Raw genomic sequence first — 20023 nt, 5'->3', positions numbered from 1 at the left:
ACAAAGTAAATGCCGCTGAAGGCTTTTAAAAAATAATTGTGAACTTTGATCCTTAACCTATAAGTTCATTTTCTACATAAATAATCATTGATTTCTGTGATTCTTTCAATTTTAAAAACATTACCTCTCGAAAATTGTGTTCATATGATAGAAAGAATCTTATTTTATTATGAAACTGTTAAATCGAGTTCTGGGTTAGCTTTAATTTTCAGCCTGAAAAAAGAAACAATTTGAGTAGAATACGAACAAAATGCCACTGCTAATTTAGCCAAAAAATAATCACACATGTTCTAACAATGCCTCAAATATGGACATAAAAATACAAAATTCTATCAGTACTATCGTTCACTAACGTTATCTACAAACGAACATTTCAAAATAGAAAATGATTAGGTAACAGGTTTAAGAAACGGGAAAATCATTCATATGATTTCGATGATTCTACATCAACTATAAAATTTTAATTTTTCAAATCAATTATCAAAAAAAATTTTTTTTAAGGTCATTTTTCATACTTTAGGACAAACAGTCCCGTTGAAATGAAATGTGTCAAATATTACAAGCTACGAACAATATTGTGGGTGCTATTTTGCTTCAAAATATCTCTTGGTAACCACAAAAATGTTAGAAGTTGGTTACTGCATTCATTTGTCTTTTTTTTTGTTTATATATACCTACCGTTTCTTCCAGATTCAATTATTAAAGTTAACTATACAGAAAATTTATTTAAATTATTCCACGAGCCACACCGTTAAGATTATTCACGTTTATAACCCTTCAACCATACGGATTTTTTTTTTTTAAGTTTGTTACAGTTGGATGCAGCCGAAGGCTCGATCAGAGGTGATTCACTTCGAAAGCATTCTTGTGTTACCAAAAATTTGTGTTTCTGGTGTATCTGTTATCGATCATTCGTGCAGAAGTTACTGTGTTTCTGGGGTATCGTGCCGTTAAAAAGATTTGTTTCGAAACTCACTGAGACAGAAATTGACCTTGCCAGCAGTTGTATCCTAATTTACGAGCCATTATTCAAAAGCGAATGGATTCGAGGTTTTGTTAATGCATCTTTAAGGTAAGTTTTGCCTCAGGAGTGCGATCGTCATCAACATGTTGGTTTAATTGAGGTTTCTTGTGAGTGTTTTGCTAGAGTTAAATTTGCTACGAGTGCTTAACTATGTTGAGTTGACTGAATTTGGGAGTTTACCAGATTAGAAAGCGAGTGCTTTGGGGGATTTGTGTGTATCACGAAAGGTTTCGTGTTTTTGGAATGTTGCTTGAAAAAGTTGCTTGTAGATTTTGACTTATCCAATTCGGTTTTTCATTTTGTGAGTTTCGTTTTGTGACAACGAAAACAGATAAACAAAGCGCTGCTTCTATCGGAGAAGATATTGGCTCTAGCTAAGAGTAAAAAATGAATAAAATATTTAGCACAAACATTAATCCTTCCACCGTTTTACAGAGGGATTGTGGTTAAGTTTGGAACATGTTCGTGTTGAGGTGCTAGATGGAAAACATCATACGAATTTTCGCTATTGGAAGTGATCTAATTCGGACATGGTGTCATTTCCTTTGGGCATCCTCAACCAACAGACCGCACATAAAACAAAAGTGACTTTGAAATAAATCGAGAAAAAGAATCTCGGCGCTGCTCCAGCACTCGTTCGCTAACCTCGTCGTCAAGCATAGCTTGTTGTTCAGGGAATGCATAATCATAAGATTGACCCTTTTTACCGACCATTTCGTCGACTCGTATGGATGACGGCACCACCGGGATGACTTCAGCGTTCTTCCGCGTAACTTCGATGTTGGCCGTGGATGGTTGAGGTGGTTCCTCCTTGTGCTCTGCTGATGCCACTGTGTGGGGTAGCTCGATGGGGAATCCTTCGTCCCAGTACTGATCCTTGACCAGGATCGGATGCTCATGGTGCATTTCGTCCACGATCAGGTACGCCACCTGGACGTTGCGATCTACCATCCAGTTCACTTCGAAGTCATCGTCGTCCTCTCCGAAGGGGTTGATCAGAGATTCAGCCACTTTGAGCCATCCCATGTAGAAGAAGAACTGCAAGGTGGTGAAGACCGGGAAATACTGATCGATCTTGTTGACCAGTCCCGAATCGATTTCCTTGGTTTCAACCCATTGCTGCCCGATAACCGAGGTCAGGAAGAACGAGTAGACTGCCAACGTTACCACTTGCGTGTATACTAGGGGCACGCTAATCGTGTCATAGGAGATTAGCAATCCGCACTGACCTCTGAACTTGTTCAGCTCATCAATAATTGTTTTGACAGCAAAATCGTCCCGGCAGCGTCCTTCTTTTCGCGCCCTGGTTACGATACTGGCAGCCCACACGATCGGCAGCCAATGTTTCGAATGACGCGGAAATTTAGTGTTAAGATCGGACATGATTTTGTGCTCATTGTCGGTCAACAGACCGGCTTCCACCAGATGCTCAATGGTGGGAAACCGCTTTTTCACCCGGGGAGATATGTTGGTCAGCACCATTGTCAGACAGAGGCACACGTAGCGCATAATCGTTCGCCGCATGACACGCCCTCGTTCGTCCTGCGAATGTAAAATTTAAAATATGTTACTCTTTTATGATATACTTTGATGCGACTTTTATGGCGGACTATTACTATTAACTAGTGGAAATAAAACTTGTTGGCTAATTTGTCTTGTTTAGCCAACTTATCTGATAACTGTCTCTAGTTTAACGCTCAAACAAAGGTAATAGAACTAAGAAAACTTCTCATTTTTAACATACGGTAAGTCATTGTTTTTTTTCCAATACTGCCAAACTTTATCACATTCTTTATTGATAATTAAAAATTTATTCCCATTGCAAACACAATAAATCATCTCATTATATCGAAACTTGTTTGTGTACCACTGTTTTTGGAAACCTATTGATAATTGTTCGAAATTCTTATATTTTCCCATGAATTTGAGTGAGAGCTTTTCTCACTTTTTCCGAAAGTATGAGAAGTCTTTCAAAACAATAAATCATTTTATCACGCGTCTCAAGTCAAAATATGAATCTATATCCAAATTGATAAAATCACTTATTATTGATCAAGTTCTTTCATTTTGTTTGTTCATGTTGTATGGCAAACTTCTCGTGGAAGAGGTTTTTAACTGTTAAAGAAACCAGCTTTTACCCCAGATTTTAAATTTCACATCTATCGAACCACTTGTAAAGATATAGGAATCGACTCGTTTGTATTATAATTTTTTTTTAAACTCTGCCCGCGACATTCATAAAGGACACACCTTCCTTTAAATTAGTGTAAAATTATGTGTGAAGTAAGTTCCATTAAAACGGAAGGTTTTTGTTACGATTACCATCAGTTTATATACAAAAATTTATCACATTATCATTTATTACGGTTTGGAATGTTCTTGTTTCCTATTTTCGAATTATTTCTATTGGAACATTTACAACAATCACGCCACGTTGTTCAGCTACAGCCACAGTTCTAAATCTACTCCAATCATGACATCCCGGTATTTGCACGAAATTGGCATAAGATTTGCACAGAATTGGCGATAACAAGCTTTGTGACCGCCAGAGATGCCATTCTCTACCGAGAAAAACGGAGAACGGAGAAAAAAACACCCCCGTGCGATAGTTGCAAATCACCCGGGTGAGATTTTTCGATCCTCTCCACACATTATTCGCACCCCGGTTTCGAAAGCCACACACACCCAAGTTCAATAGCTCCGGCGTGCGACGATTTGTCACTGTAGAGCACCCCGGTGAAAACACAGAACCGACTAGTTGAAGCCACCAAAAAGCAAAGACAAAAACAAACACGACGGTGTGCATAATAATAGCATCAACAAACGATGAATGTTTCGAGCGAGTGGTTCAGCTTCGTATGTGTTGGTAAACGCAACAAGCCAAGCCAGTTGCCGTCGCTGTCGCTCTCCTTGGTGAAAACATTTTTTCACTGTAGTGTGTGTTAGCTCTGTCGTGTTGATTTACAGATTCTCTACAGAGGTTCGGCTAAAAATCTCTGCGGTGCGTTTCAGAGAATCTCTACCGAGAATCGAAAACCGAGCACATCGGTGATTCTCGTTAGAGAAATTGCAAGCCTGGTGACCGCTGACATTGCTCTCAGCGCAACCTTGTTGCATATGTCTTAAAGAAATCAAAAAAAATATTTTCTCGTTTCTCCATATCTTATCAGTAGACAAAGGAGAATACAAAGAGAATACAAAGCATTCAAAGAGAAAACGAACGCTTTGCAACTGGCAAGACGAATTAAGAGAGTTGTCCTAAGTTCGATGCTTACTCTCCGTCGGATTTTTTAATTTTCTTGTTTCTGGAACAAATTATACAATAGTATGAAAATCCCTGAGAAAAAATAGGTAATACATTATTATTCTCTCGAGTTTTTATGCCAGCAGTCACAAAGGTAATCATGTCATCTTTGGCGCAATGTTCGTTTTACCACATTTTTGCCATAGAATTAGCTTCAATCGGCATTGAATTTTTGCAATCTACTCTTTGGGTGTAATAATGACGTTTTTTAGCCTTCCTTTGCGCTCGGGGTCTATATGACCCGAACTGTAATTTGTCGAAGCGATATCTCAGGAACGCTAGAATCGTGAAATTTTCTGACTTTTCCTTAAATTAGAAGCTCTACAATTTATCATTTTTAGATTTTTGAATAACGTTACCATAGTCAACCAGCAAAAAAGGACAATAATTGTTTGCCGGTTAAGGTAGGCTTGCCAGATACTTTCAGAAAAAAGCGGGACATTTCACGAAAAAAAGCGGGACACAGCGAAAAAAAGCGGGACATTTAGGGAAATTTTAAAATGAGCCTAACTTATACGTTAACAATCGGCCAAAGTTGATCATAGAAAGTACACTGAGGTTTTTTTTAACGCAGATTTACAGTGATGTGTGCACCGTGTTGATTTCCACGATTCACGCAAATTAACACGTTACTTGAGAGAAAATATTTCAAGTCGTTCATGTGAACGGCGGATTTGATACCGCGTTAAACACCATTGTGTTTGACGCGGTATTGAAAGATCGAAAACATGAAGAAAACTTCCATCCATCAAAGTATATAAGGACAATTGAGTCGAAAAAGGTGGTGTATAATATTTGAAAATTTAACTAAGATTCCGTCGAGAAGGTTTATCTCTAAATTTCTACAATTTATAATTATCTGGAGGCATGGCCGTAGGAACGGGGGGGGAGGGTTTTGGGGGTTAAACCCCCCCCATGATGGTTCGAAAAAGGAAGCGAGGTATTCTACTCTACACTCTACACATATTTTTAATTCATAATCAATTTATGATAATCAATAGAGCAAAGATATTCAAGAGTAACTATCTGAACTTAAAACTAATACAAAAACCTCAAAAACCCATTTCAAGTGCAAAATTCTGCTACAGTTTTTAAGATTTTTTTCACTTGTTCATAGAATAAGGTTGTCAGATTTATTTTCGGCACGTATCTGGGCTGTTTGAGATCATCAATACACAAATTTCTTTTCTGAAGCATTTCTGGATTCGGGACGAAGACGTGAAATTTCGTGAGTCGCAGAAGAAGCCTTTATATAAAAACCTGGCAAAATCCGGGTATTTCATTTCAAAATTGTCGATCAAATCCAGGCAAAACCGGAAAATTTTGGTCAAAACCTAGGAATTGCTCATCAAAAATCTAGAAAAAAAGCTTAAAAAACCTTTCATGATAATTTTTTGAAACTTGCTGCAAACCCGGGAAAATCCGGGCTTTTCCAATGAAATCTGGGCAAACGGGTCGGACCAGACTTTTCCCAAATTTTATATAAAACATCCAGGCCAATCCGGTTAAAACCGTTCAATGTGGCAATCTTATCATAGAAATTTAGGTCTGAATATTATATTTTAAATTAAACCCATTTTGGAGGTTCTGGTTCAATATTCCTATAACCAAAATTGTATTTCTCATATTTTCGTATTTCTGATTTTGTATCAAGTTTAGGATTCTTTATTTTCAGTTCGAATAATCATAAGAAATTAGGAATGGAACTGCTTTGAAATCTTTGTTCGAATTCGGTTGGCATTTCATATCAAATTTGAATCATTGGGCTTATTCTGCGACTCGAGTGACGTGACTTACGAAATTTCATATGGTTTTGCAGGCTTAAATAGCCTCTCTAGCCTTGAAATTTTCGTTCGGATGAGCTGTTTTTGGTCTTCAGAGCTCATTAATATACAAATTTCTTTTCTGAAGCATTTCTGGATTCAGGACGAAGACGTGAAATTTCGTGAGTCGCAGAAGAAGCCTTTATGTTTTTCGAAAATCAAAGCATTTTCAATATTCAATATTTATTCTAACACAAAATTTAAACATTTAAAGCTTCTAAGTGGCGATCCAAAATTTAAAACCAGATTCTGATTCACCATTCGAAATTCACATTTTAAATCGGATTCAAAAAACATATTAAAAATAAATAATTGAAATAATGAATTAAGATTAAACCAGCACTATAGAATTTAAATTAATGATTCATGAAAATAAAATCTGGAATTGAGATTCAGCAATCGTATTTTTTGTACATTTTGGAAATCGTAAAGAAATACGGAAACAGATTCAAAGTTCAATTTTTGAATTCAGGTTTAGAATTCAAATTTAAAATACATAAAAAAATTTGCTTGTGAATGAGTTTTTCAATCAACATAAAATAGTCGAGAAATTCAAGAGAACATAAACTTAAAAATTTGCTTTTCAATTCAATTTCCAAATTTCAAATTTTTTAATCAGAATAAGTTTGTACCCACAATTCAGCTGAAAATCACAAATATAAAGTAGAATTTGAGTTAACTTTCTAAGTTTTGATTCATGCAAAATATTCCAAATTAAATTTAAAAAAAATCATCTACAAGATTCTTTATGAAAAATATTTCCTGTTTAAGAAACATGTACAGACCCCGTTCGATTTTGGCAACATGCTCGTACATTTTGTGTTGCCAAAATCGAATGTTGCCAAAATCGAACGGTTTTTTTTCTCCACTTTTTTATCAGTTTTTTTTACAAAATAACTAATATTACTATCAAAAACGTTATTTTTAGTCAATTCCGAACATTTCTAGTAATTTTTGATTTTTTTTCATCATGTTTTTGATGCATTTTGCACTCATCTTGTTTTGTTTATAATGTTTGTTTTCATTGGTCATACTTGCTGTTTTTTCGTTCTTCATCATTTTTAGTTTTTTTAGTCATTTTCAGTCTTTTATTTGAATTTGTTTTTAAACTTTTTGAATTTTCCATCTTTTTGTCTTTTATTAATACTTAATAATTTTTTTAAAAAACTTTTGTTTTCATTGTTGCATTTTATCACCATTTCAGAACACAAAAACGTATTAGTGGTATTTGTCTGATTTAAATTGGTCCTGTTATAACGAAAACTAAATTGTAATGTTGTTTCTAAAAACCGTTCGATTTTGGCACATGTGCCAAAATCGGATGTTGCCAAAATCGAATGTTGCCAAAATCGAATGTTGCCAAAAACGAACGGGGTCTGTACCTGATCTTCACCTAAAAAATCTGCACATTTTTTTTAGTTTTTCGGTGTATTGTTTAAAGTTATTAATATTGCAGCTTTTTTTAAAGCCAAATTTAAAACTAAAACCATAAATTTAGTTCAAGTTTGCATCAGGAAAATATGATTCGATTTTTTTTTATCTTTTACTGTTTTTTTGGAAAATTTTATTTATTTTCATCAAAGGATAGAATCTTGGAATTCGCAAAAGAGTTTAGAAGATTGGGCTTGTTTGATTTGAGTATAGAACAAGTTTTTTTTAAAGAAATTGAAGGCTACTCTAAAAAGAACTTATCTTATGCTCAAACCAAACAACTTTGGTCTACCAGACTTTAAAACAAATTCAAAAATTTTAACCGTCGATGAAAGCAAATTTCATATATTATTTCTAGAGGTTTCATTAAAAAATAGTTAGCTCACCCTTTAGGCTAAGGACCACTTTTCTTTTTAAGGTTTTAAATGATACACCATCCTTGTGGCATTCTTGTCCTCTATTAAGTTCAATTTCATACGGAGAATGTGTGTTGTTAGACAAAAAATCATAGAAAAAAAACTTAGTCATCAAAACCCCCCCCATGAGTCGGTTCTTCCTACGGCCCTGTCTGGAGGCAACTTTAACAAAATATTTTTTCATACATTGGCTTACGTACTGCAAGAACACTTAACTGAATCAGAATCTTACTGTAATGCTAAGAGCTTTAGATTTATTCTGTATTGTAATAATATAAGCTATGAAAAATTCTGCTTATTTGAAGAAAAAAGTTGATCAGAAAAATTTCTGTTCATCATAGAATTAAAAGTGAGACTAAAGTTCGAATTTTTCCTGTGTCAGGCAGTTAATTTTGTAAAAGTTTTCCAAGAAAAAAAGCGGGACATTTTGAGGAAAAAGCGGGACAGCGGGACATTCAACAAAAAAGCGGGACATGTCCCGCTTTTGCGGGACGGATGGCAACCCTAGGTTAAGGTCATATAGACCCGGATTATTATTTTGGTTATAAAATCAAAACTACAGAACCGATTTTCATAAACTGTAACATTTTGAAATCGTCTACATCATGGGTGGCCAAACCATGGCTCGCGGGCCACATGTGACCCGCGACTGTCTTTTCATGGGCCGCGAAGCTTTACAGAATAATCATTTGAAAAAAAAAGTATAGGTACTGATCTGGTTATATGTAATGTTACAAGGAGGCTTCCACAGAAAAATAATTACAATAACATTATTTTTCCATTCTTAAAATTACAAAATATCACTGTCTCATATTCTGCCATGTATTCCGATTGGTTTTTCCCGGCACATTTTTCAAATCCAATAACCTAATTTTGTATTATGAAATTTTATAAAGAATTTCAACTGGATTTTCACCGTTTTGGTTATGTACGATTACAAAAAAAAAGTCAATTTTGAGTCAATTTTGAGATTCAACTCGAAAGTGATGAGGGGTCCTATCTTCTGAAATTATTGCAATATTATTAATTTTGAAACTTAACCATGTGAAGAAAAATAATCTTTTGAATGCCTTAGGAACTCTTAAGAACGGTAATATTTTTATCAATTTTTTCTCTTCAGAGTGGTTTAAAAAAATTAAAATTCCTTCAATTTCTATTTAAGAAAACGGTGAGCTTGAAAAATTTGGTACAGTGGCAGTTTTTTTTTTCTAAATTTTGCGACCATGAAATCGATTTAACCCTAATCCGCTCTTGAGTGTCAATATGACACTATTGGAAGTTCAGCGGCTTGTAACTTTCTTCGGGTGCATCCAAATAAAACAATTTATTCATATATACCCTCAATGAATTCTTGAAATCTTTTATTTCGCGTCATTTATTTTTATGGACAGCCCAGGAAAACAAACTCCCTTATAAGACCTTGAGTGTCAATTTGACACTCTTTGATTGAAACCGCTACGTCTCTCTTGTTTCTCAACAATTTTTTACATAATTTATAGTTATGGAGACTGCGTAGTGTAACTCAAATATGTGTTTCAGACAATATTCACCAATAGTTTTCCGCAAATCGAGGTCTAAGGAAAAAATCCAAAAAAACATGCTTCGGAAAGACTGTAAATCAACTACGGAATGCAAAAAAAAAATCATTTATTGTCCAAAAAAGCTGAAGTAAGAAATACGAAATCACTCAAAATCCAGAACAAAGTTGAATTTTAAAGCAAGAAAATCTGCAAATTGACAAAAAGTTATAAAAACAGCTACCTTCAAAAAATTTATACTTACATACAGTACCGTTCATAATTGTATAGAAATTTGAAGCAAGCACACTGTCACAGTAATTCTACGAAAATCGGACTTCTTGGACTTTTACCAATCAAACTGCAATATCTCAGAAACTACGATACATTTTTTATTGAAATTTTGCGGAGTGATTATTGGAATATAAAGCTGGCATGTCTAAAATTTTTGAAAAGTTCTATCGATGGGATCAAAAGTTATGTGAGGTACAATATTTCAGGCATAAACCTATAAATGCCATTTCTATAGAATTTTGGACGAATGTTTCCATTGGAAAATCCTATTTTATGTTTAACAACCAGGTAATCTTTTTCAACAAAAAAATCAAAACAATATCGCGAGATTCTTATTTCAAAACACAAAAAAGATCATTGATTCCAATTTTTCTTTTCTTCATTGCTTTTGCCAGACATTTTTGACTGATTTGTGGATGGAAACGATATTGTTCTCATGAATCGTCCAAAATTCTATTGAATTCGCATTTCTAGGTTCATGCCTGAAATATTGTACCTCACGTAACTTTGAATCCATCGATAGAACTTTTCAAAAACTTCAGACATGCTAGCTTTATACTTCAACAATCACTCTGCAAAATCTCGATAAAAAATGTAGCGTAATTTCTGAGATATTGCAGTTTGAATGGTAAAAGTCCAAAAAGTCCAATTTCGTAGAATTACTGTATCTCAGGCCACACAAATTTTAGAAAGCTCAAATTTTGTGAAATCATTGTGAGATAGTTGATCTATCTAATGCAGAAAATTTCATCAAAAAATATAATTATTATTATTATTAATTCGTGTCCGAAAAAGAATTATACAAACTAGTTCCTAAGTCTATTAAATTTTGTTCCACAAATCAACACTTTTTATAAATCGTAGGAGGGCTTTTTCTCTATCTGGTTCGTTGCTAAGAATATCACAAATGTCACCGGTGAGATGTTGGTCTATCCTATCTTGATCGTACCCTCTACAATCAACAAGTATATGTTGGACTGTAGTTTGCTCTCCACAATATTGGCAGACAGGTGGCGGATTCTTTTCGAATAAGAATGAGTGGGTCAAACGAGTATGACCTATTCTCATTCTACTTAGAATTCTCTGCTCGGTTGCGCATCTGCGATCCGTTGGTTTGGAAGTGCATGTTTTAATTCTCCTCAGGAAATTTGTCGAGCATCTCCAAGTATATTCCCATTTTTCTCGTATTTTCTGTTTAACGAATCGTTTTAGATCTTGAGCGGGAACAGCAACATTCGTGAGAGCTTCATTACAACCGGATTTAGCTAATCTATCAGCTCTATCATTGCCCGGGATGCCTGCATGGCCGGGTATCCAGGCTACGGTTATGTTATCATTGGCCATCATTGCACGGGTCTGTTGAATCCATGGGTGTGTGGAGGTCCCTAGTTGCAATGCATCAATGCAATCAATGTTTCAAAGCAAAGGCCTCAGCCGAAAAAATGCTGCACATAGCTGGAAGGCCAAAGCATTCCTCAACGTCATTTCTTAAGATTCCTGCTCCTACTTTGTGATTTTCCTTCGTTCAATCAATATACATTTTAATATGGGTATTGTATTATACCCATATTAAAATATAAGCAGAGTAAATAGTTATGGAAGTTCAAAGTCCAAGAGACAGTGTACTTGCTTCCAATTTCTATACAATTATGAACGGTACTGTATGTGCAACATATAGCTTCTACCTTTAGATTTTTTGGACACTATGTGAATTTTTTTTTGAGTATTCCATAGCTAGATCTACAGTCTTTCTTCCAAAGTATTTTTTCAGATTTTTTTTAGACTTTGAACAATGAAAAACTGAAGTGTAGCTGTATGTTGTCTGAAAAACAAATAGGCCTTCTAAGTAAGTAGCCCAGACATAAAGCATGGATCACTACAAATCTGGACGCATTAAAAAGGGTCTATCTCGGAGCTATGTAAACGAAATAAAAATGTTTTCTGCTCAAATTTTCGGCCGCAGCTCCAAATATCTTGTCAGATCAATCACTTTTATGCAAAGTTATTGGCAAAAACGAATTTGAACTTGATGGGGACATCACTCCGACCAGTGGCTTTGTAAAATTTTTGGTCAGGAAGCCTCCCAAAATCAGATTTCGTGATTTTTGAACCAGACCACATCGGATTTTTGAACGTTGGTGTCCAAAATTAATTTTCGTCTCGCGGCTTCTATCCCGTGTAACTTTTATGGAACAAAACGAATCGTTATGAAATTTTCAGCACTGATAGAGGAAACATTTCCGAACAAAGTACTGTCAAAAAATTCCAGATCCACCAACTAGGAGCGCTATGGTAAAATAAACAGTGCGTCCAGATTTCTGATGATCCATGCTTTAGGTAGAAATATTTAATTTTTTGAAAGGGTTTTCGAAAAATTGTTATTTTTAGCCTGTTGATAATCTTAGTCACCCATGGTCTACATGTTTACTATCTATATATGCAGACGAAAAAAATGTTCTAATTTTGTTGATGTCTGAAAATTGAGCCAAAAGACGTATTGGCGTATTGAACGAAGATCGTGACCATCTCGATTCGATTAATGAAACTTCACTATGTCAGCTAATCTTTGGCTGATTTAAAGATTCATACCAAGTAAAAAATAGTGATTGTAGACGAAAAATATACGTAAACGATTCCAAAATGGTATAATTTATGAAAATCGGTTCAGTAGTTTTGACCCTAACCGGCTTATTGTCCTTTTTTTTAACCGCAAAGGAAGGTTAAAGCAAACAATCTCAGGAATTACACCCTGGTTATGACTTCTATTTGATAATAGTCAGGTAGGCTTATCTTAGTTAAGCTAGATCAAAAGGTAACGATTCAACCAATTATATTTCTGCCAGATCAGCTTGAAACGTCAAACAATGTAGACATAAAATAAGCTATTATTATGGTTTAATTTTCATCCGGCATCCTGTAATTTGAGTGTCTAAAGTTCAATCGACTTTAATTGATTCCTAAGTTAACTACTAAATTAAAACTTAAACTTTTCATCAAATTACAGGATGCCTGATCAAAATTAAGCCATAATAGCTTATTTTATGTCTACATTGTTGGACGTTTCAAGCTGATTTGGCAGAAATATAATTGGTAAAATCGTAACCTTTTGATCTAGCTAAACCAATATGAGCCTACCTGATCACTATAAGATTGAAGTCATAACCAGGGTGTAATTAGTGAAATTGCATGCTTTTAAAAATGATTGGGGACAGTGACCAAATCGGGTAATTTTTCAAAAGCATTTTTTTTTAAATAATCCTGATGAAATTAATCAGAAAACATATTTAGATATTTAGAAGCATCATTTTGAACTTTCATGCCATGTAGTAATGTAACAGAGAACGATACGTCATATTTCGCCTCTAAAAATGCCTCGATGACTCGAGTAATTTTCCAAAACTGGTTCATCAGAACTTAAATTTGCATCTGAAAGGTTTTATTTTCTCCGTTATAATGTTACTTGATAATTGCTCTGTCTACACATCATATGAATGATGAGCTCAAAAGCGATGATGACTTTCTCACTGTTTTATTCATGCCTCTAAATGTGACAGCTATGACTCAACCTATGGATCAGAACGTTATTTAGAACTGTAAACTAAAAAACTTGTGAAACCGATAAAGGCCATAGCATAAAAAAAATGGTTGAAGGACGCATGTTTTTGGATGCAAGATGCTTGGGTGGGATTAAGTAGGTACAAATTGTACAATACAGTAATTTAAAGATCGTAGAAAAAATTAGAGTAGTTGTCGAAGGCTTAGGGTTTTTGTACCAATTTGTAAAATCCCTTAAGGAAATTTTCCGCTGAACAACTTTGTACTTTGTTAGACAAAAAAATTATTGGCTGTTGAATAGGGGTATGTCTTTTGGCATTGAAAACCAATAAATTCAATTGACATCACTGCTGGGTGCCTAGCGAGGTATTGCATGCAGGGGTGTCAGGTGTCCTGATTTATCAGGATTTGTCCTGATTTTCGAGAGACCGTCCTGATTTTTTGAAAACGCTTGACTTGTCCTGATTTTTGAAAAATGGCCCTTAAAATGTCCTGATTTGTCCTGATTTTTTAAAAATATCCAAATCATTTCTAAATTTATTGTTAAATGATGAGAACATTAAACAAATCGTAAATAAAATAGTTTAACCAGTTGAACCAATGAGATTCTTTGATTCAAATGACATTTAAATGAGGTTTTTCGATATAAACTGCAGGCCAGCAAAGGTTATTCTCGCTTCAGTTGCATAATTCGAGGCGTCTTCAGCACCTATATTTTGCCTTTAGTTATGCAATCTAAGCAGAACTGCATTTTGTTTTCACCAATTTGGTGGTGTCCTGAAAAATCCTGATTTTTTCTTCGCGGTGTCCTGATTTTTGACAAAACGACCTGGCACCTCTGATTGCATGACTACTTTTCATGCAATATTTCAATTAGGATATATTGACAGTTCTACACGAACACCACCTTAGCAGAAGGCCTCAGCCCTAACCTCAAACCATGGAAGAACATAATCGATTTTTGAGAAGGGCGCACGATAAACGCGATTTCCCGGTACTAATATCCACAAATTCGCCCTGTGGAAAAGCGATGCACAAATGTTCATGTTTTGATTTTTTCGGGTGCTCAGGGATGCCAAGTGCATTGATATTTGGAAAATGTTAACATTTTTTTGATTGCATTGTTATTGGAAAACCTTTTCATGAGTACTGAGAATTTGCAACTTTCCCGTAGATTTCTATTCGAATGTGAAATAAAACGCATCATTTATCTGAAAGAAATAACAACTTACTGTATCTCTCATTTGAACGATGCAGCGAGTTTTGTGGATATGTTTAAAATAATCAGAGCATGTAGGCGATTAGACAACATAGACGGGGCTTTTATTCATTTGCTTGGTTGTATCAGTGATTGATTTTCATTCGTTTAGAAGTTACAAACAACTCCTTTTTAATCTATCAAGCAGTACATGAAAATATACTTCAGATGTTTTGAATTCACCTTGAAAATTCATTAGCAAAAGATTGCTTATCTTTATCCACTTAGGGACGCCACTTACTGAATTCAAACGTTTAGCTGTTGATAGTTAAAAATTTAATATATTCACAAATATTATTTTAAAACAAGCAAATACTGATTTTAGTAACGCACCTAGCCTCACCACTGGTGAGGCCGCTAGCAAATCAAAATTTGAGGTTATGGCTGAGGCCAATTTTTCGCAAATACTATTGTCCGTATATACCCTTATAGGCACCAAGCAGTGATGTCAACTGAATTTATAGTTTTTCAATGCCAAAAGACATACCCCTGTTAAACAGCGATTAACTTTTTTGCCTAATTAGGTACGAAGCTACCGGCTCCAAGAAAGTTGTTCAGCGGATAATTTTCTTAAAAGAATTTATTAATTGGTACAAAAAAGTCAGCAGGCTCAGTTCCACAAAAGAAACAAAAATAATGTTTTTTTATCAGTACAAAATATTCAATTTTCCCATACAAACCTGAAAGATCAAATTACCTCATGTAAACGTTACTTAAAAATCCTGACAAAAATCATGGATGAGCTTTGAACGGAAACGAAGCTGTTTGGAACCCTGGGTTTGAGAAATTCAAAAATGACCTCAAATTTACTCAGTTTACTGAAATATATTTTGAGACTGAAATTTGTAAAAGAATCAAAATACTTCATTTGGGTTCTATGCGATCGAAATACAGTTTTTACATTTACATAATTTTGAAAAAGAAACTGTATTTTTTAAGATTGTTTTATGAACTCATTTCTCTTTACCGACCATGGGAAAATCTCATTTTACAAAATTTTTAAATCAAATTCCGAACGCTCTAGAGTCTAGAACGATTCCATGTGACATAAATTCCATGGGTAACATAATTTTCAGCTGTCAGGTTGCTTCTACACCCAAAATTCAGCCTCTGTGCCAATGGCGTGTAGTCAATTTCATAGCATCATTGGTACAAGAAGATAACGCGACCGGCACTGATTCGATTTGCGCCCACCGGCATTAACTTCCCAGCGCAACCGAATTGCGTATGTCTGAATGAAACAAAATAAAAATGTTTTCGCGTCCCTCCCCATCGCATCACAAGCCGAAGAAGGATGGAAATAAATACCGGCCAACACCAGGCAGCCAGCGAACCGAGCACTGTGCGTGTGAATGTAGCAAAAGCAACAACAAAAACTTCCTTCTAATTCAATCAACCGGCAAACACGGCTAAGCTGTGCGTGTGTATGTAGCAAAAGCAACAACAAAAACATTCCTTCAATTTACCGGCAAACAACACCGGCCAAGCTGCCCGGCTTTAGCAGCTGTGTATATGTAGCGTGTGTATGTAATAGCAGGCAGTAAGCAAAGCACAGTTCTCATTCAATGGGTTTCCCGTTCCTTCACTCCCGTTCCCTTTCCCGTTTCCATCTTAAGACAAAGGAATGCATTGAAAGGAGGCCAAACGCCGGGAAGCCGCCGTTGTACGTTTTTTTGTGATTGATCGGTAACAGAAAGCCTATGACAAATATACCTCGCCCTACATGAAGCTCGAATAGTACACTGGTTAGAATGTCGGACTGGCAAGACGATACAATTGGTGATGTGAGTTCGATTCTCACTACAGCGCTGTGGTTTTAATTTTTATTTTCTTGTTTCTGGGATGAATTATCCAATAGGAAGGAAATCCCATAAAATGTTTTTCTTGTTTCGCTTGAATGTAGTGGTCATCATTTTGGTTGGGAGCCGAGTCCTTATGCCAGTTACGGTTTTTCAAACATACCGTCTTCGGCACAGTGCACATTTCAGCGCATTATCGGCACAGAGATTTGCTAAATAGGCATTGGATTTTTGCAACCTCTTCTATGGGTGTATTGACATGCAGTTTATTGCAGCTCAGCTTTGAATAAATTACAAGTTGAGACTGTTGCATGAATTTGTTTTTGAGGTAGGTAAAGCCATGTTTTGTATCCTTCTATTAAAGTTGAAAATTACATTAATGAAGGGTTCATTGACTGTATTTCAATGAGATGTCAATATTGGCAATGTCCACGACAAACTGGCAATGTCGAGTAATTTGCAAACTGACGATTGCTCGATATCGACCCGCTCTACTATTTTCAAACGATCAACAATCGAACGTCCCATAAAGAAAGTTGCACCTTCCCGTGCATTATTGATGAAAAAAACAAAGAGAATAGATTTCGCTTCTGGCGATAAGCAACCGAGCTGACAAACTGTGCCGTCCATCGGTTTGAGGTCGGTCCGGGTGTCAATATAGATTTTAAATACAAATCGGAAAGGGGGTCAAAAATATGGGTTATGTATATTTTTTCAAACATTGTTTCATGTGTTACACCAACAACGATCTTAAAAAATATCAACTGACTGAATGGTTTTCAGATTTCTGGTTCTTCTACAATCTTGTGGTTTTTGTGTCCTATTTTGAAACCTTCAACCTGTACTGTAGCCGAAGGATGGACTAATCCAAAAGCTTACACGGGCTTTTGAGGACGCCAAACTGAAATAGGTGTGGGAAAACCGACGACGCCGGGGCGGCGCCAGCACCACTTTTGATCGAAATTTCCCGCTCTTCAATGTTGCTTATTACGAAGCGCGTCTGTTTCCGCAGTCGAAATGCGTGAATTCTGTAGGATACCCTTCCATAGTTTAAACATTGGGTCTCTCTAAACATGTAAAAACACTAGTCTCCTCTCATTTGACTGGTTAACGGAAGGAGCAAAAGCACTTTTAACCTTCATGACATACATTCTTCCATTCGATATTCTGTGTTCTTTTACACCTTCCAAATGACCGAAGAAGCACTTCCGTTTTACGACTTCCACTGTTATAGTGTCAAGTACCAATAATTTTCCCCTGCTCCAGACAAGTGTAATCGCCCGCCATATCGCTTACCTGTCCGTGGATGTTGGCACTAACGAAAACGGCAATCGGATCCGGCCACGGTATGCTGGTGTACTGGTTCCACCACCGGGTCATCACAATCCCGACGTAGAAACCGAGCACGAAGGACAGCGGAATCAGATTCAGATAGGTGTGGCAGTATTTGACGATATCCTCAAAGACCCTGGAGGAGACGGAAAATGGTATTGAATAAAGTGGCACTATTTTTATCTAGCCAATGATAAGAAGAAAGTAAGAGCATACTCTACATGTTGAGTAAGATGAAACTATAGAGAAAAAAGACATACACCGTCTTAGCCAATTTCGGCTTTACAGACTAAATAAACGAGGACAACTAAGAATAACATTTAACACCCAGTACCGAGATGGGAATCGAACCCATGCCATCAGTGGACCCAGCGATTACCATCTTACCACGCTAACCGATTGGTCACCGAGACGTACAAGTTTAAAAGATAAATCTAATAATTGAAAGTTTACGACTATTGATCACCGCTGGATTTTTCGGGGTTTCTTTTGTTGATATTGTTCAATGATGTTTTTAAAAAAAAATCGCTAGTTTTACGTTTTAGTCTGCTGTTATTCGACCATCCATTGAAAAACTGCTTTTTTTCTGAGGATATTCGAATAAAAGTATACTGAAACGTAGAACTAGCGATTTTATTAAAAACATCACGGAACAAAATCTACAAAAGAAACCTCGGGAAATAATTGAAAGTTTGTCTAAAGAAAATATTTGATAACCCTCTAATACACAAAGTCGAATTGAGAGCTAATCTGAAAATGTTTAAAACTACATTTTTGATTAAAAAGGAAGGATTTCAAATGTATAACTAAGTATATTTAAATTCTTTGAGTTTTTTTCTTGCGAAATATCTAGGTATCAGGGGGTCAATACACGCTAAGTATACTACTGAACTTGGAAAATCTGGAAAAACTTGGAAATACTTACGTATAACACATTATTCATCTTGATGGATATTTTAAACCGTGTTTTTGATATGGTCTTCGATTTTTGTATTCTACGTCGTTTAATTATATGTCTTAGTCGAATGTGAAAGGTCGAATCTTCTGCTTTCGTAGTACAGTCTGATACATTTTAAAGAGTAACAAAATGTTGAACACAATCTTGATAATGGTGTTTTTTGTAAAGCTTTAAACAATTTCAGTGTATGCATCTTAGTAGAATAAATACCTTCATTTGAACGGTTCTCCTCTTCGGGGTGAAAGTAAATTTTAATGACCCAAGATACCAAAAGTGGCATTACAATTTCCTATCCTACAACTATCCTGTGTTCACATAAGTCTGACTGAATGTTAAGTGCTTTAAAATTGACCGTAAATTAATTCTTTGACTCCAAGAGTGGTTTTTCAGATCAACTCGCCTGCCAAAAAAAAAGTTTGGTTACGGCACTGTAAACTGATAAAACACTGGGTCTCATTTCAATCAACCATCATCTCAATAGTTCGTGTTTAAACCGTTAATAGTGATGGTGCTAGTTGGCTATAATAACTGAAATTAAACTAAAAGCTTTAAACTACTTCTTTGAAAGGTTGAATAAGCTTATGCAACCCCGTTTTATTCAAATTATAATTATGTGTGATTGCGTTGCATCCCTTTTGTTCAAAGTAACTCCCTGCCCAGGTATTCATACAGAAAAAATGGATTATTTATGGACCATTTGAACTCAAAGTTTCCAAACTTCGTTCAGTTTGATATGCTGAAATAAAGGTGCCAGCAAACATGTTCTTCAAAAACACATCCTTAGAAGATTTGTGTTGGAGATCAAAGTGATGTTAAAAAAAGCTACCTTGAAAAAAATTCTACTCCACTGAATCACTGCTAACTTACAAGAAGCGTTCCTGTTAAAAAAACAAGTTATGGGCCTAGCCAAACCAGGTAATTACCAGCAAATTCAGAAGAAGTTTGTGGCGCCAATAATAGTCAATTGGAAATTAATGCTGCCAGTTTTTGATAAAGAGTGGAACCAAGAGTAGATAGCGCCATGGATCAACGCGTAATCCTGCCTATTGAAAAGTTCTGAGATCGGGAAAACTACACTTCATAGGCGTTTACTATAAGAATGGCTCTAATCCGAGAGAGTATCTGGAGCGCTATAAATCCTGTTGAAGGCCTTGAAGTCGATGAAGATACAAAATGGAAGGTCTTATCGACAAAGTGTTTGGAGAAAACCAATAACAGTATGGTATTAGACGTCAACGATGCGGTGGAAGCTTGGACCACAGAAGTAACGCTTTCCAAAACGAAGAGACCTACCGTAGGATCGGACTGTTGT

The 20023-nt window shown here is 35.7% G+C and overlaps 1 protein-coding gene across 1 annotated transcript; it reads right to left on the bottom strand.

Moving 5' to 3' along the window:
• Positions 1 to 143: 143 nt before the first annotated feature.
• On the bottom strand, positions 144 to 17889 carry LOC129760592 (bestrophin-4-like; the record flags this gene model as incomplete). The annotated part of the gene is made up of 2 exons (XM_055758251.1): positions 144 to 2566; positions 17718 to 17889. Coding segments are annotated over 2 exons (1159 nt in total), but the record flags the coding sequence as incomplete, so codon positions are not given.
• Positions 17890 to 20023: the final 2134 nt, after the last annotated feature.

The sequence above is a fragment of the Uranotaenia lowii genome, unplaced genomic scaffold, assembly GCF_029784155.1.
Source record: "Uranotaenia lowii strain MFRU-FL unplaced genomic scaffold, ASM2978415v1 HiC_scaffold_672, whole genome shotgun sequence".
In the NCBI taxonomy this organism is placed as follows: domain Eukaryota; kingdom Metazoa; phylum Arthropoda; class Insecta; order Diptera; family Culicidae; genus Uranotaenia; species Uranotaenia lowii.
The sequence above is the reverse complement of the archived record's forward strand: the minus strand, read 5'-3'. Positions and strand labels throughout refer to the sequence as shown.